The sequence below is a fragment of the Pagrus major genome, chromosome 8, assembly GCF_040436345.1.
Source record: "Pagrus major chromosome 8, Pma_NU_1.0".
NCBI classification, from domain to species: domain Eukaryota; kingdom Metazoa; phylum Chordata; class Actinopteri; order Spariformes; family Sparidae; genus Pagrus; species Pagrus major.
The window spans coordinates 7,347,188-7,374,172 of record NC_133222.1 but is presented as its reverse complement, the minus strand read 5'-3'; the positions used below and the strand labels follow the sequence as shown (position 1 = coordinate 7,374,172).

The 26,985-nt window shown below is 44.1% G+C and overlaps 1 protein-coding gene across 1 annotated transcript; it reads left to right on the top strand.

Moving 5' to 3' along the window:
• Positions 1-24,211: 24,211 nt before the first annotated feature.
• LOC141001082 (F-box/LRR-repeat protein 14-like) lies at positions 24,212-26,817 on the top strand. Its single transcript, XM_073472037.1, has one exon. The coding sequence runs from the start codon at positions 24,751-24,753 to the stop codon at positions 25,960-25,962; it is 1,212 nt and encodes a 403-aa protein (XP_073328138.1). The 5' UTR covers positions 24,212-24,750; the 3' UTR covers positions 25,963-26,817.
• The last annotated feature ends 168 nt before the right edge of the window (positions 26,818-26,985 follow it).

The window sequence follows — 26,985 nt, the reverse complement described above, 5'->3', positions numbered from 1 at the left end:
GAGCGCACACATGCACGCAGTAGCACACAATGATGCACACACACACACACAAACACACAATTAACAGCACAAGAGAGCCTGACAGCAGCTTCCTTTGAGGCTAGCACCCATCTCAGCCTCCTGCATGAATACACAAGGACTCTCCACATACGTACAGAATGGAAATACGGCCAAACACACAAACGTGCGCGCGTGCCAGCAGCTTCTCCACCCACTAAAAACATATACACACAACACCTCGTGTCCTACTTAAAATAAAGACTCAAAAGCTGAGATTGAATTCTGGCTCCACCACAGCGTAGAGCCTCACGTACCAGACAGAGCCCGCCTGGCATCCTAACCAAGGTACAATGAAAAAACAAGGAGGGAAGCCGAAAAAAAGACAGAAATTAGGACACAAGAGAGTCACAGTATGAAAGAGGAAACTAATCCACGACTAAGTCATCGTTACAGATCAGTCTGTATCCATGCCGCTCATCAATATTTCAGTTTGCCCCAAACTCGAGCTATTTGTTCTTAATGAATTATTGCCTGCTGTCCTTTTTTGTTTCATGACACCTGGGTGTGAGGACGGTCCCTCTCACCACAGTGCTCACACTCAGGAATCAGTATATATGTAGAAAAGGCTGCTTCTGTGCGCCGCAGGAAAAATATTAAGAGTGAAGTTATCAAATGCCACGCTCACAGTACAGTAGCCCGAGGCTGTTGTGTTGAGCGTGTGTGTGTGTGTGTGTGTGTGTGTGTGTGTGTGTGAGTGTGTTCATGTGACATCTGCTATAAATCACAAACCACAATGTCCTTGTAGCTCTAACACATATCATGGAAATCAATGCAGAGGTCAAGTCGAACAGAGCCACCCAACCCCCGAAAATACCACAGCAGCCAATAAATATGGCAGGCTAATACACACGTCGACAACCCGGCTTTCTCACCCTATTGACTCGCCGCGGATAATGTGTGTGCGCATGTGAGTGAATGCATACATGGACAGAAACACAAATGTCAGTGACTGTGTGTCCATTCGTCATGCTGATGTTGGAGCCGGTTTGACCCGTCGACATTGTGAGAACAAGAGATGCATTATCTGAGCCTGCTGGGCCGCTGCGTGCAACATGAAAGGATAAATCCGGTGTTATTCTTTATTTTTTACTGTTTGCAACAAATCCTGTCAAAGACCCAAACTAACAGAGAATTGATCCCTCTAACAAGTATTGTCTGTGCAGTTAAAGCCTGATATAGTTAATTCCTTTGTGCAGTGAGCTCCATTGTTGTCCAGAAACTATTAAAAACATCGATGGATTGAGTGTTTTTGTGGTGTGCCGTCCTTCCTTATGATGAACACTTCAGTTTATTTTGAGCGAATCCTACAAACGCTGCATCTTGCTGCTGTTAAAACTCATATACCACCCTGACAAAAACAAAAAAAACAGCTAAAATCTGGCTTCGTCTTTAATGTGAATGTGTGCAATCGGCTTTCACTCACGGGTCACTTGACCCCACAGTTGTCAAGGTTCTTTATCGGCTCCGGCTCTGATCAGCTGAGATGGAAACGCCCATGTGGACACGCTAATTTCCACCCCTCGTCAGGTGCCATGCGATGCGTAAGCATGTTTAAGTGAAGGTCTCTGGCTTTAATACTTTTATATACTTCTCTGTCAAGCAGGACTCCAGCATCATTGAGTCTGCATTGAGTTTTAAAGATTGTAGAAGATATCAAAAAAAGTTATTAGTGGCTTTCATGTCACTACCTCAGCCCTGCCAGCTGCCTGGTCTGTACTGCACATGTGCAACTCTCAACAGAGATGAGAAAGAAGCAACATGTCTCACTCCTTAGCAACTTCCGTTATCATCTCCAGAAATAAACGATGCATATAATCCAGAATTTTACTGATCAAGGCTTTCTTAAAAACAAATTTTAGCCCTTGAAACTCTGTAGAGCGTGTGCCCCATGTACAGAGGCTATGTCCGTGCTGCAGCGGTCGGGATCTGAATCCAACCTGTAGCTATTTGCAGCCTGTCACCTGTCTCATCCCATTTCCTGTCATTTCTCTAAGCTTTCTCGTCAAATAAAGCCATGAAAAGGCCCGAAAAGTAGATACATTTTGATATCTGGATGAAGTCTGATGAGGTAAACGATCTGTTGTTTTCTACTGTCTCCTGTTTTTCTGCCGTGTTTGTGATGATGAACATGACACACGAGAAAAGCAAACAGAAAGGCTACTTGAAATGAGTCATTCACTTCTTTTTAGCTGGTTTAAAAAGAAAAAAACCTGCATATTCATGCTAACCTTTGTGTAAAAGTGGTAACAGAGGACCGAATGTGTATTCATCCACAGCTAAAAATAGTCCCTGTAAATACACTATTAGTCCTCTTAGAGGGACATTAGTGGAAAACTACAGTGTCCAGCTGTTTTAGTAAATTACTCAGCTTTTTTAAAACAAGGACGTTTATGTTTGTGACCCGTTTTTTGAGGTTTACATCTTCAGTCGTCACAAATAGGCCCTTCGAAGTAAAACAGTAGTGTGAGACGGACTATTACAGCGTCGGTTTTTGTGGGAATTTGTTGAAAACCAAGAGGAATGTAGAAAATCTCCATCCTGATCCTTTAAACACGGTAAAAGATAGTATTATTTATTTCCTGACTTGCAAAACTCCCAGCAGCCTTGACGCACCTTCTCCTGGGAATACATTCTGATTTCAAAAGATAAGATTTATTTTATTTATTTTTTTTAGCGATCAACTGACAAGCCACCGAGGGAAAACAGTAAACTGCTGTAATGTGTGTGGCACGTATCACCAGGGGGTCCGGAGAGTGGGAGATAGCAAAATGCCACTTTCTTTTCCTTATGATACCATGTTAAGGTCACGGTGAGCTCTGGGTAGCAACGCGTGAAACTGGCACACACGCACACACACACACCACACACACATACATATCCTCTCTCTCTGTCACGTCTCCTATCTCACACTTCTCTGATGGTTTTATGAAAGATTTTCATGTAGATAATATGTATCATTAACCTGATTTTCTATTGTCGCCCCTAATCTCCATTCCTGTCTCATCCGTACTCTGCTCCACTCCTTCTACCCTGACTAATCACACAGTAATCGCTCCACACACACACCACACACACACACACACACACACACACGCAGACACACACACACACACGCATCCTTTACCCCTCACCCCCCTACATTGTCAAATGATCATTGACGAGCAAGCGTGTGGCTGACACTGTCTCCACAGCAACGGCAGTTAGGACCAGGAGGGGGGCTGGGGCATCTTCCAGTGTGTGAATGATGAGAACACACACACACACACACACACACACACACACACACACACACACACACACACACACACACACCTACATAAACACAAACAGAGCAGACAGGTGCACACCACCACAGATACACACATATGTAGGTGCCAGCTATCACAAAAACCCATTTACACACACATACACTGTCAAGTTTGCACACACACACAGACGTGCAGAAGCACACACACACACACACACACACACACACAGACATTAAGCGAGACCTAGGAAACTGAAAAAAAAAGGATGAAAGCCAGAGTGAAGGGAGGCAGGAGGGGAGGGAGGTGGTGGTGGTGGTGGTGATGGTGTATGTGTGTGTGTGTGGTGGTGGTGGTGGTGGTGGTGGGGGGGGGTTGTTGCTTCCTGGAGAGAGATTTTCTTCTTCTTCCTCTCACGTTCACACGCACGCGCAGATAGAAATGAGACACACACACACACAAATACACAAACAATGACAAAGCACCACATAATCACTCAGATTCAATCATTTATGAAAGCAGATGTATAATTCAAAAACCAGCATGAAAGATTCACAAGGCAAAGAACATTGTTTAATCTGCCCTCTGCCCTTCAATTCCCCCCATCAATCCCTCCCTCACTGCTTCTCTCTCTCTCTCTCTCTCACTCTCTCACCCCCTTCCTCCCCCACTTCTCACCTCTTGCCACAGCAGGGTTTTTAATCATTGACCACAGTCTGGCCCCAGACAACTAAAAGGTTAGAGATCAGGGTTAGGGGTCGGGGGGTGAGAGACACGTCAGGAGGGCTGAGGTTTGTTTTCTGACATCATCATTCGTATCATTTTCCTTTTTCTGCTTAAATGCACAAAATCCCAGTTTGCACACCTTTTTCTTTTCTCCTCACTTTGTCATTTTAATTCTCTTCTTCACACCGACTTCTCACTGACCTCTCCCTCCCTCCCTCCCTCCCTCCCTCCTCGTCTCCTTTCTCTTTTCAGTCTTGTTCTGTCATCCTGCCACCGGGCATGTTTAAGCACCTTTCTCAGGTAACCTCACACCTGCCTCAGCAGTGACACTCGCTGAACTCTCTTGTATATCACACACAGTCGCCCGGGAGAGTACAGACAATAGACGTCCAGGCTGTTTGGCTCATAGGAAGACGCAAACGGAAAGAGCGTTTACAGACCAGCCGTCATGAGGACACCCTATAATTATTTCAGGGGCTGCACCTCTTTTTTATTATTGATTAATCGGTAGATTAGGTAGATTTTATTTAGATCCATCGATTGATCAGTTGGTCCGTAAAATGCCCCATGACGATTTCCAAAATCTCAAGATCACAAATTCAAAACGCAACAGTCCAAAACTCAAGAATATTCAGCTTTCTTTCATACAACAGTGAGAAAACTAGCACATTTTCACATCTGAGACGCTGGAACAAAATGATTTTAAAAATACTTAAATGATTAATCGATAATCAAAATAGTGAAGGATTGATTTTCTGTGGATCAACTAATCATGTACAGTCATCAACACGTCATTCAGCCCTTTTAATTTTGTTTTAAGTTGGCTTTTTTGCACCCAATCAAGCTTGAATTTAACAAAAGATCCATAAAAACCTGAAGAAAACAAGCAATAAAACAGGAGTATATGATCAGATACTGTATTCTGTGTTAGAAGAATATATCCAAATTGTAGATATAACTTTCAGGCCAGTAGCCAAAGAGAAAATGCACAACTAAAGGCATGAAACCGTGAGCAAATGCTGAAAAAAAACTGCTTTACAATCATCAAAATGCTGAATTTAATATAAAAATCAAGCATCTTGGCTGTTTCCAGCAGCACTGGGCATCTCTCCTTACCTGCCAGAAGACGGTAAATCAATGTGACATCACTCAAGCTATTAATTATGCCTTGAAAGAATGATTGAATGAAAGGGAAATTCACTCTCCGCAGCCAGTTCTGAAAGCTGAAGGAACACCAGCAGCACAGAGAGAGGAGTCCACATAAAAAAATGAAACGCTCGGATAAAAAAAAAAAAAAAAACTGGTCTTACCTGGGAGGTAGAAGTGTGGAGTCTTTAATCCAAACATGGTCCTGGATCCAGTGACTCAGAGAAGAGGAGTCTGGGTTACAGGAGGCGAGGAGGGGGAGCGCAGGGGGGCTGCGGTCGGCCGGGTTAAGGAGCTCGTTGTTGGTGCGAGTCATCAGACGGCTCCCTGCTCCTGCTCTCTCTCTCTGTGGGCCCTGTGGGTGCCAGGAGGGAGGAGGGGAGAGGTCAGCCTCTAGTCTACCTCCCTCCCGTCCTCTTCACCCTCTGGACTGAACCCCCCTCGTGGAGCAGAGAGGTGGAGGACAAAAAAAAAAGGAGAGGACAGAGAAAAGAAAAGTGGCAGAAAGGGAAAGAGGAGACGAGGCGAACAGAAATTGCTCCACAAGCTGAGGACGGGTGACAGTGTGCTCATGCCATCTTTCACTGAGGAAGGGAGAGCCTCTGAGAGAGTTGGGAGGGAGGGTGACAGGAAGGATAGAGAGAGAGAGAGGGGGAGGAGAGGGGAGGGAGGAGGAGGGGAAAGAGAGAGAGAAAGAGAGTCTTCAGCCGGCGTCCTCTCCTTCTTTTTTTTTTGAGTCCTGCGCTTTGTAATCCCTTCCTTGTTATTCATTCAGCGGCCTCTTGCTCGTTTGCTGTATAATGATCTGTTTTTCTGCGCCTCTCTTTTCTGTCTCTATTCTTGCTTTATCCTCCCTCCTTTGCCTCAGTCCCACCACTGACTGCTCAGCTCGGCGAAGCACAGAGGAGGAGGATGATGAGGAGGAGGTGGAGGAGGAGGACGAGGGAGGGGAGGGAAGCAAGGAGAGAAAAGAGAGAGAGAGAGAGAGAGGGAGGGAGGAAAAAAAAGAGGGGAGGAGAATCATAAGACGAATGAGTGAGGGAGAGATGAATGAGTTTATGTGTCGCGCACACACACACGCGTGTCTCTGTGTGTTTGTGTGTGAAATATGAAGAGAGGAGGAAGGATGATTTAGTTGGCATGTGTGTGTGTGTGCGTGTGTGTGTGCGCGTGTGTGTGAGTAAAAAGAGATTGAGAGAAAGAGAAAGAGGGAGGAAGAGAGGCGAGAGGGTGTTGATGCAGTTCTCATTATCAGTAGATTGGACTGGTGCCTGAGTGACAGCTGATTCATCATGGGAGGAGAGGAAGGGAGAGTGGAGGGGAGGAAAAAGTGTGTGTGTGTGTGTGTGTGTGTGTGTGTGTGTGTGTGTGTGTGTGGAGCAGGGAGGGAAGGGGGGAGGGATGGGAGGGGGGGTTAAAACCTGCCCTTAAGCATCTGCTTCATTCAGATCTCCTCCTCTTCTTCTCCTCTCTTTCCTCCTCTCCTGCTTTTCAGCCTCCAGTCCTGAAAATCAACACTCTTCCTTGTGTGTCTGCTTTACACGCTGCCGTATACCCTGATGTGACCGCCATAACTCCATCATCCACACACACACACACACACACACACACAGCCCCCAAAACCGGTCACATGCTCCCATTGATTAGACAGGCCTCATATGTCTGACACATCACGTTAGCCGGGCTTTCCATCAATTACTGTCCACTCTTGGCGAGCTAACGTCCCATCTACTGTCACCGAGACCCAATTCTATCACAGCCGCGTTAGAGCCGGAGCCAGAAACCACTGCCTGCCCACACACACACACACACACATCACACACACACAGAGCATCAAACCAAGCTGCATCACGTGGGGAATGATATGCCATTAGGGGCAATTATTTGAGCTGGTTCTGTGGTGTTCTGCTCGTTGGTGGTATGGTGACATTTTTGGAGAGTCTCGTGGTTTCTTGTCTGTGGCAGCCTGGAGGAACCTGGCCGCTCTATCACTGTCTCCCATCTCCTCGCAGCAGCCCTCATTTCTCTCTGTCACCTCCTCGCTCACACGTACGGCGAACGCAGCCGGTTTCATCGCATGTGCACAAACATTTAAAGGTCCAATTTGTAAGATAGTTGATTATTAGGTTGTGAAATACTGAAGCTTTGGGTTGGTCTGTTACCAACAAGCCCAAAATCACAAGTCGCATTGCCTCAGAGGGCTTTACAATCTGTACAGTTTACAATATCTCGATTCAAGTAGGGAAAAACTCCCCAAAAAATCCTTTTAGCCGGAAGAAACCTCAGAAGAGCCACAGAGAAAGGATCCCTCTCCCAGATTACAGTGACAAAATATCTGAAACATGTACAAGTAGATTAAAGTATCAAAAGTGAAGCCACAGTAGCTCAGTTGGTAGGTCACACATCCCATGTACAGAGGCTCTGACATGGCCCAGTGTCTGAGCCCGACCTGTGGCCCTCTGCTGCGTGTCATCCCCCGCTTCCTGTCATCTCTCAAGCTGTCCCACCAAATATAGAAAGAAAAAGGCCACAGGTCAAATCATACCCCACATATATTTACTTGTATACAGTGATGGAATGTAAACAGTACTGTACTTAAGTGCCATTTTGAAGTACTTTCACTTTACTTGAGTTTTTCCATTTTCTGCGACTTTATACTTCCACTCCAAATACTCAAATTATTGTACTTTTTACTCCACTACATTTATTTGCTAACTTTAGTTACTTGTTACATGCAGATTACATGTTGCATCAGAGACAAAGTCGCACATTTTTAAATTGATTTATTTCTATCATCAATCGGATTAAAAAAAACATGGATTCTGATAATCAGAAAATTGCTGAATATCAGATATCAGATCAGATAATCAGCGGGGTCGCTAAACGTGTGTATACATACATGCAAATATGGGTGTAATTTACTTTAACTTGTTATTCTGATACTAAATCTCAACCTAAATCTCAAATTATTGGCCTGGTTGATTATTGGATTTGATTTTCACTTTAATTTTCATTAAATCTGGCTGCCGTCCAATTAAAATTATCTAAAATTACTGCTACTTTGGCTCTGATGCAGTATACAAGCTGCAACATAACTAGTAACTAAAGTTATGAAATAAATGTAGTGGAGTAAAAAGTACAATACTTGCCTCCAAAATGTGAGGAAATGTACTCATGTAGTTACATTCAAACACTGAAAATACATGTGAGTAATGTGGATCCTGGAGGACGAATGAGCGAGCACGAGCCACATGACCCACTCTCCATCATGGTGACCTGGAAGAGGACGGGCTGCATGAGAAAATCTGTGCGAAAATATCAGAACGTTGACAGATTTTGTTAACAAAAGTGGCGATTGTAAAAGCAATGATCCATGAGGAGGCCCTAAGAGTACGATGATACAATCTGTTTCCACCCTCTTCTTCTTCTTCTAGATTTTTTATCTCACCTCTTAACATTTCCTCTCTTTTTATTCCTTCACCTCTCTCTCTTCTCTGTGAGTTGTGAGGAGGAAGTGTACTGCTGATAAGATTGATCGTGAGGGTCTCAAAGAGCTATCTATAACCCCGTCTGTCACTGCCGAATCAATGAAGAGAGACTGCTGTAGGATGCACTGAGTACAGCGCATGCACACACACTTTCAAAATTCATAAACACATGTAAACATGCACAAGGAAGCACATTAAGATTGCATACAGATACACACACACACACACACAAAGACTGATCAACAGCTGTGGGAGAAGTTGTGAAACATCAGCCAACCACAAACTGACAGAGGGAGCAAACTGGAGAGAGGAGATAAAGAAAACAGAAGAAAACAGCACAGAGGATGGAGAGGTGGTGGTGGGGGTTGAGGCAGAGGACGGGAGTATGTGTATGTGAAAAAAATATGTTTTTTTTCAGTTCCCTTCGATTGGCCCTGAACCAGATCGAAACCAGCATTTGTCTTCTTCTCTGTATCATTGGCTCAAGCTGTTAACACGCACACACACCCTCGTACACGCACGCAAACACTCTGTAAACACCCCTGACCTCTGGGTCGAGACAGTCGAGGCCCTTTGGCCCCCGCGGGGGTCGCGCTCCACCGCACGGAGCAGGGTCGCGGAGGTCAAGAGAGGAGGAGGAGGAGGAGGAGGAGGGCCAACAAACACACAGCACGATCCGCGATGATTACAGACAACAGCCAATAACGAGCGGCCACCTCTGACCTCATTGCCGTGGAAACGTGAGGGAATGCCTGTCACCGAGGGAGCAGTATAACTCAATCTATCGCCGAGCGGTGAAGGAGGGCGAAAAAAAGAGGATGAGGAGAAGAAGAAAGAGAGTTTTGGAGATGTGGTCAATAAAACGCCGGCCCTCACCCGTCACCTCCGCTCTCCTTATTGGAGCTCTCGTTCTGTCCTCCGCACAGACGCCATCACAGTCACAAGAAGCAAAACCACCACCACCACCACCACCTACCCACCCCCACCTCCTCTCCTCATCTCTGGCTCTTTCTCTATCATTTGCCTGTCAGATGCACGCTGTGGCAGAATAAGAGCTGACACCCCGGTCCCAGCAGCAACCAGGGGCTGCCATCAGCACTTAAACATTTTCTCTCTCTGCTGCTTCCCCCCTGCTCTCCCCTGCGTCCATGCAGCACTCTCACTGCTGACAAGGAACACAGAGAAGATGACAAATAAAGGGAGAGAAATGATGTGAGGGGGGGAAAAAAGAGAGAAATCCCTCCTCCATCTTGCTATTATTCCCGCATTCCCTTCCCCTCTTGTTTTCACTCCTCGCCCCCACCTCCCTCCTTGTCATCTCAGTGAGGTCGCTGACCCCGAGTGAGTGAGCCTCATTACTCAGTCACTCTGTATCCACTCACATAGGGTGGCGGTGGCGGTGGGGGTGCACGAGCATGTTTTGACGGGACGAACAGTAAATATATTTGTCACTCCTGAAGTCACTCTGGCAGTTTCAGGAAAAGACGCTTAAAGAGACGACAGAGGACGGGCGTCACCACAGAGAGGCACGGGGGGGGGAAGATTAAAAGACGGTGAATCGAGGACGGGTGTGGAGGATAAAGTGATGGGGGAGGAGGAGGGGGTGGTGCTGGTGCTGGAGGAGGGCGGAGGGGTAGGGGGGTGGCTCACGCTTGGATCAAAGATAATTGTCAGCGGAAGTCATTATGCACATATTGTATAGAGAAACCCGAGGACGCTTCTTTCAACCCTATCCCTCTCATCATTTCCTCCTCTCCTCTTCATCAGCCTCTCGGTGTCTTCCATGCCATCGGGGATTTAATTGGACGCTGATGGGTTCACGGTGACCCTGAAAGAGAGAGAGAGAGGGAAGGAGGGAGAAAAAGTAAGTTGAAATTGTTGGGGCAGGAATTCCACACCACCACCACCATCCACCACCAAACCAGCATTAACAGAGAAACACTTAGAAATGATCCAAAACGACTGTCTCCCCTCGTCCAAACTGATGACACAGCCTCAGACGCTCAGTAATAACACCCTAAACTGCACTCTTATTGAGGTTTGGATTGCCGCGGTGGATTCAGATTGGCTTGGCGTGTGTGTCTTTGTGTGGCTCACACTGTATCCCTCCTAAATGCGGATGAAATGCGAGGGAGGTATGCTGCGAAAAGAAAAAAAAAAAAAACGTCAGCCCCCCCACCCCCGAGCTAAACTCTGGACTCAGGCTGTCTGGTGCCTGTCTGGCCACCAAACTATCCCAAACACGCCATTCATGCATGCTCACATAGACATGTATTATCAGAGTGTGGCCTGCTGAAGCCCTGAATCAGCACACACACACACACACACACACACACACACGCACACACACACACGTACAGTAGACCCGGCTGACGTCCTCCCACCACAGCATGCAAACCAGCATAAATCAAGACTGTTAATGGGCCCGAGTCACAGGGCTCCACTGTACTTCTCCACCCCTTCAAACTCTCTCTCCTCACACCCCTCCCCATCTCCACCCTCTCTCTCTCTCTCTCTCTCCCTCTCTCCCTCTCTCTCTCTCTCGGATCCATCTGTCCGTTTGCAAGTATGAACAGAGCACAGTGACACACATACTGAGTGGGAAATTAGCCTGCTGCTGTGACATTCGGTCGTGTATGTGTGTGTGTTTGTGTTTCTGTACATGTCCATAAAGCATCACTGTAACTGTACGTCAGCATATGTGTATGCATGCACACACAGTTTGTGCATCTGATTTCCGATGCAGAGCTGAAAAAGATTTACATAGTACGTCCTCTAGGTACAGCGTAACGTTTTTAAATGATATGATGAGTATTATTTTTTAATTGACTTCAAATAGGGTTGTGTTTTAAATTATAGCCATCTTATCTATCTATCTATCTATCTATGTCCCTACTGTGACATTGGTCTTCAGTGTGTGTGTGTGTTTGTGTGTGTGTGTGTGTGTGTGTGTGTGTTGCGGTGTGTGCCTTTGTTTGGCCCCTCTCTGTCTACCCAGATGGTGATATCTACTGATTATCTCTGTATGTATCTCCTCCTCCGTCCTGCAGCTCCACTGGGTCAGGCAGGTCCCACCCTTGCCGTGCCACCATCCGAGGTGCCACATCGATTACGCTCCCCCGGGAAACACACGCCTCCCACAGCCAGGATCACATGAGCAGAGCCCCACAGGAGGGTTTTGAACTTCTCTCAGCACATTTCCCTGTCCTGGCCTGACCCCCCCTGAGTTGACCCCTGAACTCTGACCTGACTCTGTGACCTCTAAACCTGCGTCTGTCCCTTCTGATGTTTTCTGAGCTCAAAGGATCATAAATCACCGCCGCAGACACAAACATCAAACCTTTCTCACCGATAACTCGTACCCAAATCCTGACATTTTGTCTATATGAATTCAGTTTGAATCGCTCCAAATCACCTTATCGATACACGTACAGTCACGTCTATCTCTTCTGAGGAAGTGAGAGATGATTCTGGTGTCTAATTAGGAAAAAACAACATGCTCCTGTTGCAAAACATGCAGTGTTTGTCTTAAATGTGTTGTCAGATATTTTGTGTTTACATTGGTAATGTGAATATTTAACTGTTATTCATAACTAACAGGATAAAGGTGCTAAAAATATTGTAGATACAAAAATAAATAGAGGAATATGTGCTACATTACTCATAAACAATAAAGATATGAGGTTAATGGGAGTTTCATGGGGAGACACAATTATTATTACAGTGATGAAACACAAACTCAAGGTTCACTTGCAAGCTTCTTCCAAAGCTGTTGATGGTATCGTAAGGCCTTCATCATTAAATATATGCACAAAACTTCAGTCATGTAGTTAGTAGAGCTTCAACAAGTAGTTTATTAAGCAATCTATATAAATTAAAGGGTAACTGCACCAATTTTTTTTTACATTTAAGTGAGTTCATAGGTCTTGGGGAGTACTACTACATATGTGAACAAGTAGTAATAAAGTCTTTTTGTGGCTCCACAGGAAGCTGCATGTAATCTGATAAAGTGCCTCCAGTGATGTCACTCTGTGGGTAAGTTGCATTGTGGGTAATGTGTGTATGTATGTCTATTTGAAAGCATAATTTCATTTTAATTCATTCACTTTGAAGGTCACTCTACATATCAACGTGTATCTAATTTACTGTGATTTCAGACAGATGTGTAGACTGACGCACGGTGGTGGTTTTAGTATATCATGATTATCTGCAAATCGCAGCTCTGCCTTCTGGGAGATCTGGCATGCTGCTGTGTGCAACCGGTGCTGTCACTCGTCAGTCAGCTGTCACTTAATATCTTGCACTGCCGAATTAAAACACTGAGGAAAGACTGAGGAGATTTTTCTACTGAGTGAGAGAAACATTTTATCAGATAACAGATATTAAGATGTGTCATATTCCACGCCTCTTGAGGGAAATCCTGGCCGTCTGCACTAACTACCCAGATCAAGGATTATTCCAGCTCCACTGCCAACACACACACACACACACATACACGCACCTTCACACATGCACATCCACATTACCTGGGGGGTCTGAGCTCCCCCTCTACAGGCCTTCACCCCACATGCTCATCTCAATTAATCACCCAACAAAACAGATGTCAGGAACAAAGGAACGATCTCCAGGCCTGTGGGGTAAAGTGGGGGGAGGCGGAGGAGAAGGGGAGGAAGGATGGCAGGAGGAATAAGGAGGGCGGTTTGTACGAGGCAGGTGATTGGAGGTCTTAGCGGGGATGTGTTAGCTGTTTATGTGCTTCCAGCCCCGGCGTTACTGTTACTGTACAATACAAGATGAAACTGTAAAAAGGAAAGAGAAAAAAGAAAAGGAGGAGAAGAAGTCACGATGCAAGAGGGGGAGAGAGCGAGAGACGGCGAGAGAAAGAGAGAGTGAGAAAACAACAAAGCCCTGGAGATGAAAGACGGTCTACAAAACAATGGATACAAAATAATGCTGCGCGGTGTGCAGAAATAGAGCAAAGATTGAAAACCTGCCAAGATAAAGACAAACCCCCGCTTTTGAACTGTCACTTCGCCGCGATACTGTCAGAAAACAAATGGCAATCTTGACAGGTTTCAGCTGCTTTGAAAGAGACAGAATCATATTTTATTCACAAACGCATATTTCATGGCTTTTATAGCAAAGATCGTAACCTGTTGTTAAGCTCTGAATTCTTGAATCTTCTGCTAAATTATTGACATCTACATAATGTAGCCTACAGATGGAGGGAGAGGAAGGAGGAGGGTGTGGAAGCAGAGGAAATAGGGAGGAAAGAGGAGGCAGGATGGAGGAAAATCTCTACATTTTTATAACATGCTGGTTGGTTTTTTTGCATTAATTCATGAAAAAACGCCACGCAGTCTTAAGTGTGCACATTACGGGGAAAGCCCATCAATCTGCTGGCATTATCTCCCCATTGTTTCCTTTCTTCTTCTTCTTCTTCTTCTTCTTCTTCCATCCACCCATCCTTCCAGAGCAGCGGTCCTCTGTCTCTCTCTCTCTCTCTCTCTCCGTCTGCCTGCCTGTAGAGTGTGTGGACAGTGAGAGTTACAGCTCGCATCAATAACAGGCAGATAACAGCCCAGTCTTCGGTCTTCAAGCACAGCCTTAAATCACATCAGCCCTGGAGGGAAGCAAATGAAGAGGGAAGAGGAGGAGAGAAGAGGGAGGTGGTGGTGGTGGGGGGGGAAGCTTAGCACTTATAAGGCTCACTGCTACTACAACAACAACAACAGTGCAGCGTTGGTAAAATACACACAAGTGGGAAAAAAATGACAAGAACACATCAATTTATGCAGCATAAAAACAAGGCTCGGTGTTGTAACTGAGAGTTCACACACCGAGCAACACGCCGAGGGAGGAGAGAAAAGGAGGCAAGACGACTGAGGGTGTGTGTTTGTGTGTGTGTGTGTGTGTGTGTATTTGCATATGCGTCGCTGCATGTCTTCAGGCCCGTTTTTTCTGTATGTTTGTACGACTTCGCTGCAGCACACAACATGAAAAAGCACTAAATGAAGCACTTCATCCCACAGCATCTAGGGTAACACCGACACCCAGTTGTAGGTAATGAACTGCAACACACAAATACACACACGTTCTCGGGTTTTAAAGGACGAGTCCGTCTTTTTAAGCAAGTTAATTGGTGAGATATGGATACAAGACGACATGAAAAGAAGGCAGATACAAGCGTACGGGTATGAAACAACCTTCCTGGTCAGACGTATGAAAGAAGAAATAAAGGCAAACTGTAAAATTATATTTATTGAGTCACAGTTTACTGACAGGCTTCCCGAATCAACTTTGACTTATTGTTCTTGTCATAGTTTTGCCCACAGATAACCCATATTTCAGTGTGTTTTCAGCTTTAATTAAAAATAAAGTAGATTAGATAAGTGCTTCCCCGATCCCAGATGTAATACTACTCAAAAAAAAAGGTGGGATGTTGCGTAAAATGGAAATATAAAGAGAAGACAAAGATTTGTGAATGATGTTCCACCTATGATTATTTGCATACAGCACAAAGACAAGATATTAAAAGGAGCAATTTGTAAGATATGACCAGAATTTCAGTTTAAACATTTAAAAATTGAACAAACATTATCAACACAGTGTGAAGAAACACCAGTGTTGATGTTATGCCAAAGACAGCTACTAAAGTTAGCATGCCTCGGCCCAGTCTGTCTCCTTATACCACTTTGCACCGCAAGAGTCTAATAAGTGAACATAATTAACTCAAAAAATGTCAAGAAAGGAGATATTGTTCACTTGTTTTCCTCACTAAAAGGAAAAATACAACCATACACCGTCTGAATTCAAGTTGCTCTCTTTTTATTTCAAGAAGCCGCGCTAACTCGGCGTGAAACAGACTTAAATCAAACTGGATATAAAGGAAATAAAACTCACCTCATCCTAAAGTTCACTAAGCTGAGACGTGAAAATATTTCAGCTCTTCATGCCGCTGACTGAGCCCCTATGCCCATGGTGACTCCACTAATAGCTAATAAGGCCACTTAGCTCCACTGCTAACTGAGCTACTTGCTAACAGCAGCTAGTTGCTCCAGCCAGAGATATCTACAGCAAAGAGTAGCAAGTGAGTAGCAGTAAGCGGTTTAACTGCCCCCTATAGTTTTGGAGCTACCTTTGAATCATGAAGTTACATCTTAATGTTCAAAGTGATAAATGTTGTTGTTTTTTGTAAATATACACTCATTATGAATTTGATGCCTGCAACACACAAAGTGAGAAAAACAAAAGCGTCCCAACTTTTTAGGTATCAGGGTTGTGGTCATAATGTTTAAAGCTTATTTTTGCAGTAATTACCTGACACTTGACGTAGTCTGCTCTGCATTTGCCTCACTTCCTGTCACATCCTCGACAAAGATAGACCAAATTCAAATTAAAGTAGGTCAGCAATATTCAAGGTGTCATCAGCACCTGCCAGCAGGACATGAAATCTGCGTGAGGCCACTGAGAGTGCTGCTGAGAGGTCTATGTGGGGTTTTTTAATGAAGTAAGTAACAACAATGAAACACAGACCAAGTAAATTATGTATTTTCAAATAACAGGGCTTATTTGTGATATCGGATGACAAACAGACAGACAGCAAATAAGTGTGCTATTTTTGATGTACTATGTGCTTAAGTTTAAAACATTCAAAAATTCAGTAAAGATATTATCAGCCAGATGTGAAGAGACAACTGTTCTGATGTTGTGTCAAAGACAGAGCATTGCAGAGATGTTAGCTCAAGTTAGCATGCTAACTAGATAGCCCCGTGCCTGTAAACCTCTTTCTCTCAGCAGTCCAATGCTAGCAGTGTAAACACCAACACCTCCAAGATACTCCAGCTAGGTGGCTAACTGAGCTAACAAGCTTAAAGTAGCTACAGTCATGGATGCATAAACAACATACAGCTAGCAGCAGTTAGCAGTTACTCTGGTCATATACTACCCCTACTTGTTGGGAGAGGTAACTCAACCTCGCCACCTATCAAAAGTACTGTAGCTCCAAAAAATAGGGGGCAGCATGTTACCACAGTAATCGCTAACTTCTGCTAATTGCAGACAGAGCCGGCTAACTTCCAGTTTAACGTCCTGCTAACTTGAATGGGGATGAAATAATTTATTCGTGCGGCTCTTCTAGACTTTCCAAATGTTATTGGACTGAATGGCTCCAGTTATGACAGTGAAACGAGTCATTTCTTAGAGGTTGTGACGCTCAAAAAAATGTATCCACCGTATTACAGACCCTTCTTTCACAACGCAGTGCATCACGTGATGGTTTAATTACACGGCTTGGCCACTACGAAAACTGGCTTCAGAACCTGGCGTTCCTCCTGGAGGGCTCGGTCCAGACTGGGAGCACAGAGTGGTATTATGTGACAGGATTGGCTGTTAGCGTTCTTACTTCTCTGCATCTCTGCATCACAATACACAGAGGTCTTTTACATAACAGTTATTTCTACACATTCTGTTATGTTGTTTTTTATGTTTTAATATTGCACCTTTAAGTATATTTAAGTGCATCTTAATGGTGTCTCAAAATAGCACAGTGAGGAGCACTTAATTGTTTTTGTTTTTAATAGCGCTAATTTGATACCATTAGCATATTAAGTACATTGTTAGTAGATCAAAAATAGCACACTTTACTTACTTATAAGTATATTAAGTATGCTTAAACATCCGACTGCTTCTCTTTCTTGTCCCATCAAACGTTGCTGTAACGATTTTTGCGTCTCGCCTTGATCTCAGCGGCTGCTTTGAGAGCTGCGACCGCCGACGGAAAATGATAACCAAAGCTCTGAAAATCAGACTCTAAACATTCGTCTTTGAAATCAGGATGTCTCCTTTCTATCTCTTTATTCGCCTCCTCTCCATCCTTCCCTCTATGGTGCCTCCATCGTCATCTTCCCATCCTCCTTCCTCCTGTTTCTTTTTATTTTGGGTCTGTCACTCACACACACACACACACACACACACACACACACACACACACACACACACACACACACACGCACACCAACGCCTTTACACCCCAACCTCGCTCATCACTTCTCATTTGTCTCGTTTGTCTCTCTCCCTCCCTCTCTCTGGCTCCCTATCTCTTGACATAATGATTCAGTGACACTTGTCTTTTCACTTCAGTGTCACACCGACAGGAGGAGCACACACACACACACACACACACACACACAGGAGAGAGAGTCGGAGGGACTGTACAGAGTAATAGGAGGATGACTTTAGCTCTACAGTAAACAGTGTGTGTGACGTCCTCTGAGCTGAGGTCAGAGGTCAGCCGAGGTGTTACGACTCCCTCTGTCCTCTCCGTGCTGCTAGGGGTCACCAAGCTACTGTCCCCATGCTCTGAAGTATGGATCAGAACAGCTAAAGAGATTTAAAGGGATTACACACACACACACACACACACTTCATAAAGACAGAGAGGCTTATCTTATGGACTGCCGTGTTCCTGCACTATGAGGGTGTTTAGTTCGATAATGTCATTGTGTCCGTCCACATCGTAGCTGACCTCCCGGCCTTTTGCCCCGCGCTCGGCACCTGCCGACCCCGCTCGGACAGGAGGTCGGAGGTCACTGGGGACCTCCCAGTCACACTTCCCAGATGGAGCCCTTCTAGCAGCAGGGACAACACCTGTTAACACACACACACACACACACACGCACCAAGACTGTGTAGCATCACTGTCTTTTAAGAGACATATTCTCCTCTGTGTGATAAATTGAAAATCATACGTGTGCTGTGAGTGACAGTTATACTGACACACAACTCTGTGAAGACATGACACACACACACACACACACACATACACATACAAACACACACACACACTACGGTCTGTTTAACATGTCATGTGAGTTCAGCTTCTCGGAGAATTGTATGAATGACGACCGGTCACAGCTCACTAACTCTGAACACAGTGGCAGGAGGTCACAGTCACGCAGAAGTAAACTGTCTCTAGTCTGTGTGTGTGTGTGTGTGTGTGTGTGTGTGTGTGTGTGTGTGTGTGTGTGTGTGTGTGTGTCTGAAAAAGTGTGTGAAACAGAGCATATGTTAACCACAATGACAAAACAGTTTCTATTGTTTCTAGTGAATTCTTCGAACAACTATCTGCTCACTTAAGACATGAACATAAAACACTTTTGACAAACTTACGTCTTAAATGTTTAAATTACACAACGATTGCATCACAAGTTAAATATTTAAGATGTTTTGAGTAAGTGGTGAAACAAATATCGCTCTCTTCTACATTGTTTTGCAAAAAAAATCAAAAAAAGAAAATGTGATCGGCTGCAGGGTTCTCCAAATTACTTCTCGTGTGTGTGTGTGTGTGTGTGTGTGTGTGTGTGTGTGTGTGTGTGTGTGTGTGTGTGTGTGTGTGCTGAGCTGTCACAGGAGATCTGGTGAGAGTGGGCTAATTGGAGTTAATTCACCATCTGTCTGTGTGAGCCAGCAGACAGGGTCATTAGCAGAGACAAGTCCAGCCACAGGGGAGGCCGAGAGGGGAATCACCATCCCTCACTTTCTCTCCCTCTGTCTTTAGTTTCCCCTCTTTCCTTCCTGTCTACCGAACCCTCCCTCGTCCTCGTCTCTGTCTCCTCGTCTGTTTGATCCTCCCTCCCTCCTCCCTCCTCCTCCTCCTCCTCGTCACTTTTTTGTTTCAGATCCTGTTGTCTACATTGCTTCCCTTTGCAGAGTTGCAGACTTAAGACAACATTTTTTAATCCTTTGTTTGACATGCTGATCCTGTTCTGTGCACAGTGTTGTTTGAAGTGGTGATGATCTAACTGGGTGTAGAGTGATCAGTGAGAGAGAGGTCTCTTTCCTCTGTCTGTTTCTTCAGATCAGCACTGCCCTCTGCTGGCCGCATGTGGGCTTGAGATCACAGCTGAGCAGAGATAAAAGAGGCAACAAAAAAAAAAAATGACTGTGATAGTCTGATAAATCTTCTTAATTAATTGTGCCATAATTGCTTTTTGAGTTGACGTGACAACACGGCACATAAAGCAGAAAGTGAAAATATAATGTTAAACTTTGTTATGATATAATAACATCATATTTCTTGGCCATCACACTTGCAGGTAACTCGGAGCATCTATTTAATATTTAACTCCGTCATCTTTCTCCATATAATTATTGTATTTCTCCAGCGATGACTGCCCTTTTGCAACCTTTCGTGGCTCCAGAGGAAGCTGCGTGCAATCTAATAAACTGCTTTCCAAAGATGTCACTCTGGCTGAATTGCATTGTGGGTAATGTAGGTCTTGTCTAGCGTTGCAGTCCTGCAACACTGTTGGACTCATGGACAGTTTAGAAACAAATCGAAACAGCAGCAATAAAGCCTTTTTATTCCACACATTCTTCTTCCTGTTCAAAACCTGCCGCCTACATTACCCACAATGCAACATAGCCACTGGGTGACATCACTGGAGGCAAAATATCAGATTACATGCAGCTTCCTCTGGAGCCACGAAAGGCTTCATACTGCTTTTTTCCATATATGTAGTAGTACTCCCCAAGACCTGTAAACACACTTTAATGTGTAAAACTGGTGACGTTACCCTTTAACAAAGTACTTTTTCCAAAAATATCATCTAGTACTATGTGCAAAATATATTTTAAGTGATAGATGTATCAGTATATATCACCAATGCATTATCAAAATGTACATGTAATGATATTTTGCACTATATTCTGACACTATGACTATATATTAACATGTATTTCTAATATATGACATTATATTTTTGAATGTATGTCAATATATGTTGGGGATAAAACAAAATACCATGAAAATAAACTTAAAATACTGTCTGAAATCACTGACAGGCAGCAGAGAGAGTGATATAAATCAGCTTAATCACCCAGTGAGTCACTTAGTTAGTGAGTGTGGGCACATAAACACACGTACAAAGGCAGAATCCCACTCATCTATCAAAAAGTAAAATGTTGATATAACAACAGCAGAATTAAAGTTTAAAGATGACGAGTGTAAGTCGGTTGAATGTTCGCTGTTGTGCTGCACTAAACTTCTTCACTCAGACCATTAAGTCTCTGCATGTTCATGGAGGCGAGACAGATGAATGAACGAGGCCCCTCCTGACCCGACCCACCAACGCGGTTCTGATTGATCTGTCTCGTAGAGATGTACCGTCTGTGTCCGTCAGAGATGTTGCACGGAGAATATTGAAGAGCAGAAAACTTTTACACTCGGAGGACAAATGTTTCCGCCTTGAATTCTCCCACAGCCGGCAGCAGTCTTCTGTCCAGACGAGTCCGGTCTCCTCTTCCTCTCCATGTGGTCTTGATATCCCCAGATATCCTTTTTCATTACATCGAACTGTGCACACGCCACACCAACATTACCATATTCTCCTAATACAGGAACATTTAGGATGCTTTCTGGGTTTTGTTTTGTGCAGTCTCCGTCTATTTGGCTCCTTGCAAAATCCCTGAAATAAAGAGCTTCAGGGATGTCTGGTGAAGGTTAGGAGACCCAAACAGGGGGAGACTCTGAATGATTCAGGGGGCCCAGAGCTAGACGGGAGTCCTGTAACATGCCAGGAATTGTAGATATTTATTGTTTCAGAGCCTCGAGTGAGCCGTTGTCAGGGGGGCCCAGGATCTCTATCAGTGCCCCTGAAGGTCAGCTTCACTTGAACCAACCGTAACTTCTCCAGTCTGGCACTGCGAGACACGTTCAAATATACAAAACAAACAGGGCACAGACTGAGTTACATTCATGTAAATAGTAATCCAATGCGCAGTTTATTTTCTGAGACAATTGGTTTACAAAAAGATCAGTTCATTTCCTCCATCGCTGTTAGAAAAGCACTTTGGTCAGAAGTTTCTGATCAAGTAAATACGGACATACTTTCTCCGGCTGTAAATGTCACTTAGAAGAAGAGTGTGTGTATGATGTGACCTCTTTCAAAGCATTTAGCTTTATTTATTTCATTTCCAGACATATAATAGGTAACAAGTAGCATGTTGGCTTTATTAATTCAGCTTTTAAAGAGCTGATAATACATAAAACAGACAAGATAAAGTAACGAAAGAAAGAGAACGGCTGAATGAAACTAAAGAGGGATTTGGTCAAAGATGAATGAGTTTTATTTTATATTTGGTTTATTTTGTTTATTTCAGCGTATGATTTCAAAACGATACTATATGTTTACACTTTCCATGAACAAAACAGGAGCAGGAAGAAGAAAAACGTACATCACCCGCCCCTTTCTTAACAACAACATAAGATACTTTAGCTACAGATGGCCGACCCATCTATATTTACCTTTTTCTTTTCACAAAGCATTATTACAAATAAGGCTTTTTCACAGCAGACGTGTGACTTAGTATTGTAGGAAAGCACACTGGTGCAAAATATTTAGATATTATACTATAGTAAAAGTAGTAATACCATAGTGAAGACATACTCTGCTGCAAGTAAAAACTTCACAAATGGTAAAACTGTATGTATTATAGCATCTAATGATATTTAAAGGGGCACTGTGGACCGTCTGTGTTGTGCTGGAAGCTGGTTGTTTATGTTTATGTTTGCAGACATTAGCTGCTGTTGCTCTATGTTAGCGTCTGTTAACGTGCATAAAGTCACATCCTTTGGACCGTCCGACCCGAGTCCTTCATGAGGAAATCCACAGTCCAGCAGCTTTAAACAACTTAAATCATCCACAGGCCTGTAAAGGCAACCGAGAGAGTCGGGGGACGTCTAATTTTTCACGTCACGTTACCATCCGCTCACATATGGCCAATAAAAAAGTGATTAATTCATGGAAATTGTACCAAATTGTTACATAGAGCCCCTTTAAGGTAGTACAGTAAAAGTACTTATATTAACGATGGCTCCGTGTCCCATAAAGCCAGGGCAGATTGTCAGTGAGTCAGCATGTACGGTAACCAGGACCCTAAAACTGGAGCAGCTAAATGGAATTCAGCCATCATTAACTTTATTGTTCACAGCTGCGATTTTAAAGTACAAACTTGTGTTATTATCGTGTTCACCTTTTGTTTCATCTCTGTTGCTGTTAGTGTGTAAATATTTACACTCTGCGTCTCACACACATCCTGCCCTTTTTGTCCTTTTACACACTGAACCAGTAACAATCATAGCGGAGCGCTCTGCTGTATGTCCTCCCAGCAGCCAGAGGTGACCAGGTCAGTGAACGCCTCGCTGCTGTAACTCTGGGCTTCATGCCAGGTCAAAGACATTCACACCGAGCAGCACACTCGAGAGGGAGGGAGGCGGGAGACACGGCAGAGTCCGCTGAACAAATGCACCCGTCTCTGGTGTTGATGTTGGATGTGTGACTAATCTGACAGGTTGTGCTGTACTCAGGATTCATGCAGACTGTTTTCAGCTGGAGGATGAGGTCGGCTCTCCAGCTGCCATGTGGTCCTTGAAACGCTTCCAACAATGAATACAGTTACATGACTCCTGTTTTCAGTAAACATTGGGTTTTCTCCAGAGAGCACCAACATGTTTATGTTGCTCATCTTATTATTCATGTCAAGATAGTATCAAGATCGTCATTTTCTCAACTAACCAGATTGTACTACTGATTCTAATAACTGCCTTTACCCACTCTGTCATTATATCCACATTACTGTTGATTATTTATCAGAAAAATTATTGTGAAAGTACCAATATTCATGCCTACAATACTGTTGCAAAATCAATAGTATATTGCTCATAAAATATTGAGGTAATTGATCAAAATATTGTATTATTTTATTATTTATTTTATCTCCCAGTCGTAGCATTTAGAAAGTATTATTACTGTATGCCTACCGTGTACTGTATATGTACAGTATGTCAGTAAACTATTACCAGCAGACTGTATTAAACACGTACAGCTTTGTTTGTTGTGTTGTTGCTGTTATAAACATGAAGGATCAGGATGATAAACTGGTTTTGGGACGATTACATTTTAATTAGTATTTTCTGTCGTGTTTATTAGCTGGTGATGCTTTAGGTTTTAAAGAAATCACATTTGCATTTACTATCTCTTTGCTCCTGTATTGTACATTAACTGTATAATCACATTTGGTGTGTGTGTTAATCCAGATGTTGTCGTTAAAGGGGAACTTTGTCGTTTTGGGGATTAAATGCAAACTCAGAATTTTAATATTTACAATATTAATGAATATAATATAAAATAATAATATAATAGTGGCACAGACAGTGGCTATAATATAAAATAAAGTCCCCAGAACACTGTTTGAAGATAGAGAGGTGGCAGGGTCCGCCACATATAAACAAAATAAAACAGTATGTTGTCCTTTAAGGTCAGTTTGTTTCTTTTTTGTTTTTTACTTTGTTTATTTGTTAAGTTTAAGTTATTTTGTCTTATTATTATTATTATAGTGACGTTCACAGTCAGCCATGTAATATTATGAACATTATGTAACGCAGCCAGCGGCAGTAATAGTAACGATACTGAGTACTTCCACTAGGAGCCGCTGGCCGGCGGCTAACCGCGCTACAAGCTAATAAGCTGGTTTATTCATTTGTAGAGATCCGGGATGATCCGACGCTGCTGGAAATGCCTCGGAAGGTGAAGGAGGAAAGTTTCTACGCTCAGATGAAGTTCTTGGATACACTTTGCGACGCGCAGGAGTAAACGAGGACTTGTTTCGGACGGCTCGGACGAGGAGGTTGTTCGGCTTTGAAGCTCACAAGTTTAGACAGCTAATGCTACTCCGACGCTTGCTAGCGTTAGCCTAGCCTGCTAGGTAAATATTACGGCTGCCTTTTCCTCTCCTGCTTCTTCATCCACGTTGCCAACATCGGGACTTTGCCATCAGCGGACATTTTTTTTTTTGTTTCTTGTTGAATATATAAAAGTAAGCTTCGCTCTCACAAGATGGGTGGACTTTCGTTACGCTACACACGAAGCTAACGGGCTATGGTTAGCCTGCTCGTACGCTAGCTGACATTAGCTAACGCTGCCGAGCCAGCGGGCAACTTCGCCGACTTTCGGAGCGCCAACTACGACAGTATTGTCGCCCGCAAAACCGCCCTCCGCTGCCCAAAAAGCGGTCAACCCGCAGTCATGTTTGAAATGGAGACACACATATCGTGCCTTTTCCCGGAGATCCTGGCCATTATATTCAGTTATCTGGACGTGAAAGACAAAGGGAGAGTAGCCCAAGTGTGCGCGGCCTGGAGAGACGCGTCCTACCACAAGTCTGTGTGGAGGGGGGTGGAAGCCAAGCTGCATCTGCGGCGGGCGAACCCGTCTCTGTTCCCCAGTCTGCAGACCAGGGGCATCAAAAAAGTTCAGATCCTCAGCCTGAGGAGAAGTCTGAGCTACGTGATTCAGGGGATGCCGCACATCGAAAGCCTTAACCTGTGTGGGTGTTTCAACCTCACGGACAACGGACTGGGACATGCCTTTGTGCAGGACATCCCATCCCTGCGGGTGCTGAACCTCAGCCTTTGTAAACAGATCACTGACTCCAGCCTGGGCAGGATCGCCCAGTACCTCAAAAACTTGGAGGTGCTTGAACTCGGGGGTTGCAGCAACATCACAAACACGGGCCTGTTGCTCATTGCCTGGGGCTTGCACAGACTCAAGAGCCTTAACCTGCGCAGCTGCAGGCATGTGTCGGATGTGGGCATTGGTCACCTGTCCGGCATGACCCGCAGCGCTGCAGAGGGCTGCCTGTCCCTGGAGAAGTTAACCTTGCAGGACTGCCAGAAGCTGACTGACCTTTCTCTCAAACACGTCTCAAAGGGCCTAAACAAGCTCAAAGTGCTCAACCTCAGCTTCTGTGGAGGGATATCAGATGTAGGGATGATCCACCTGTCGCATATGACCCACCTGTGCAGCCTGAATCTGCGGTCATGCGATAACATCAGTGACACAGGGATCATGCATCTGGCTATGGGCTCCCTGCGGCTGTCGGGACTGGACGTGTCCTTCTGTGACAAGATTGGAGATCAGAGCCTGGCGTACATCGCCCAGGGGTTGTACCAGCTCAAGTCCCTCTCCCTCTGCTCCTGCCACATCAGTGATGATGGCATTAACAGGATGGTACGCCAGATGCACGAACTCAAGACCCTCAACATTGGACAGTGTGTGAGGATCACAGACAAAGGGTTGGAGTTGATAGCTGACCACCTGACCCAGCTGACGGGGATTGATCTGTACGGTTGTACTAAGATCACCAAGAGGGGTCTGGAGAGGATAACGCAGCTCCCGTGCCTTAAAGTGTTAAACCTTGGACTGTGGCAGATGACGGAGAGTGAGAGAGTGAGGTGAAAGCTCTCCTAGTCAGTGTGTATAGTTCTCAGTTGTGTACTGAGAAGGGGACTGCCTGTATCCATTCTTAATTTTACCTTCTATACTGTGACTAAAAACAAGGAGAGGGACTCGGCATCGATCACTGGAATATTGTTCATCTCCGCTGCAATACTCCACTAAAAAAAAACTTCAGTTTCAGTCTTGTGCTCTCTTGTTGACGTGCATTGTTTGATCTCAGCCTGTGTACAGTTCTTACTATCTAGCTACCTCACCCATCAAACACAGGAGTGCCTACTATCACTGAATACTAGATTACTTTGCATATTTTTGTGACTCACGTACCAATGGAGATTTTGATATTTTTTAAAAACGAATCTAATTCAGATAATAGTTAGGCATTTTAACTCTTAACAGAAAAGGCTGGAGTACCTTGTATTGAAGTTTTGATAGAATGTTTTTTTTGTTTTTTTTTCGGCTGATGTATTTTTTACTTATGTAACCAATATTTTTTGTATTGAATGACTGTTGTTGACAAAATTGTACTTCAAATTGAAGTGGGCGGATCACTCCTGTCTGTCTCTGTTTACCTATGTATAGTTGGCTAAGTTTCATATTCCTGAGGAGACGAGTATGTATCAGATGTTCCCGTATGCTACTCTTGTCAAAGGATCATCAACACAACTACAGTGAGGCGTAGTAATTAACCGCTGCCAAGGCTATATGCAATACCTTAAAACTGTTAATCAGTGGTTTTTCTCCTGAGGAGCTTCCAACGATAGTGTCAGAGTATTTGTTTAAAAAAGCAGTAATTTAAGATTGTTTTATATTCATACAGTAGTGATATTTATGAATAAAGATGGCCAATATGTTTCAGTTTGTGTGTTTGACTCGTAGTATTTCTAACAGATTAACCAACTTTTAGTTGATTGGTAGATCTTTAAAGGTGCAATATGTGGTTTCTAGGAAGAAGTTTTTCATCAGTCCTCAAAGGACGACACAATTTTACACTGTTATACTTAGTTTATATTTTTTGGACCCTTC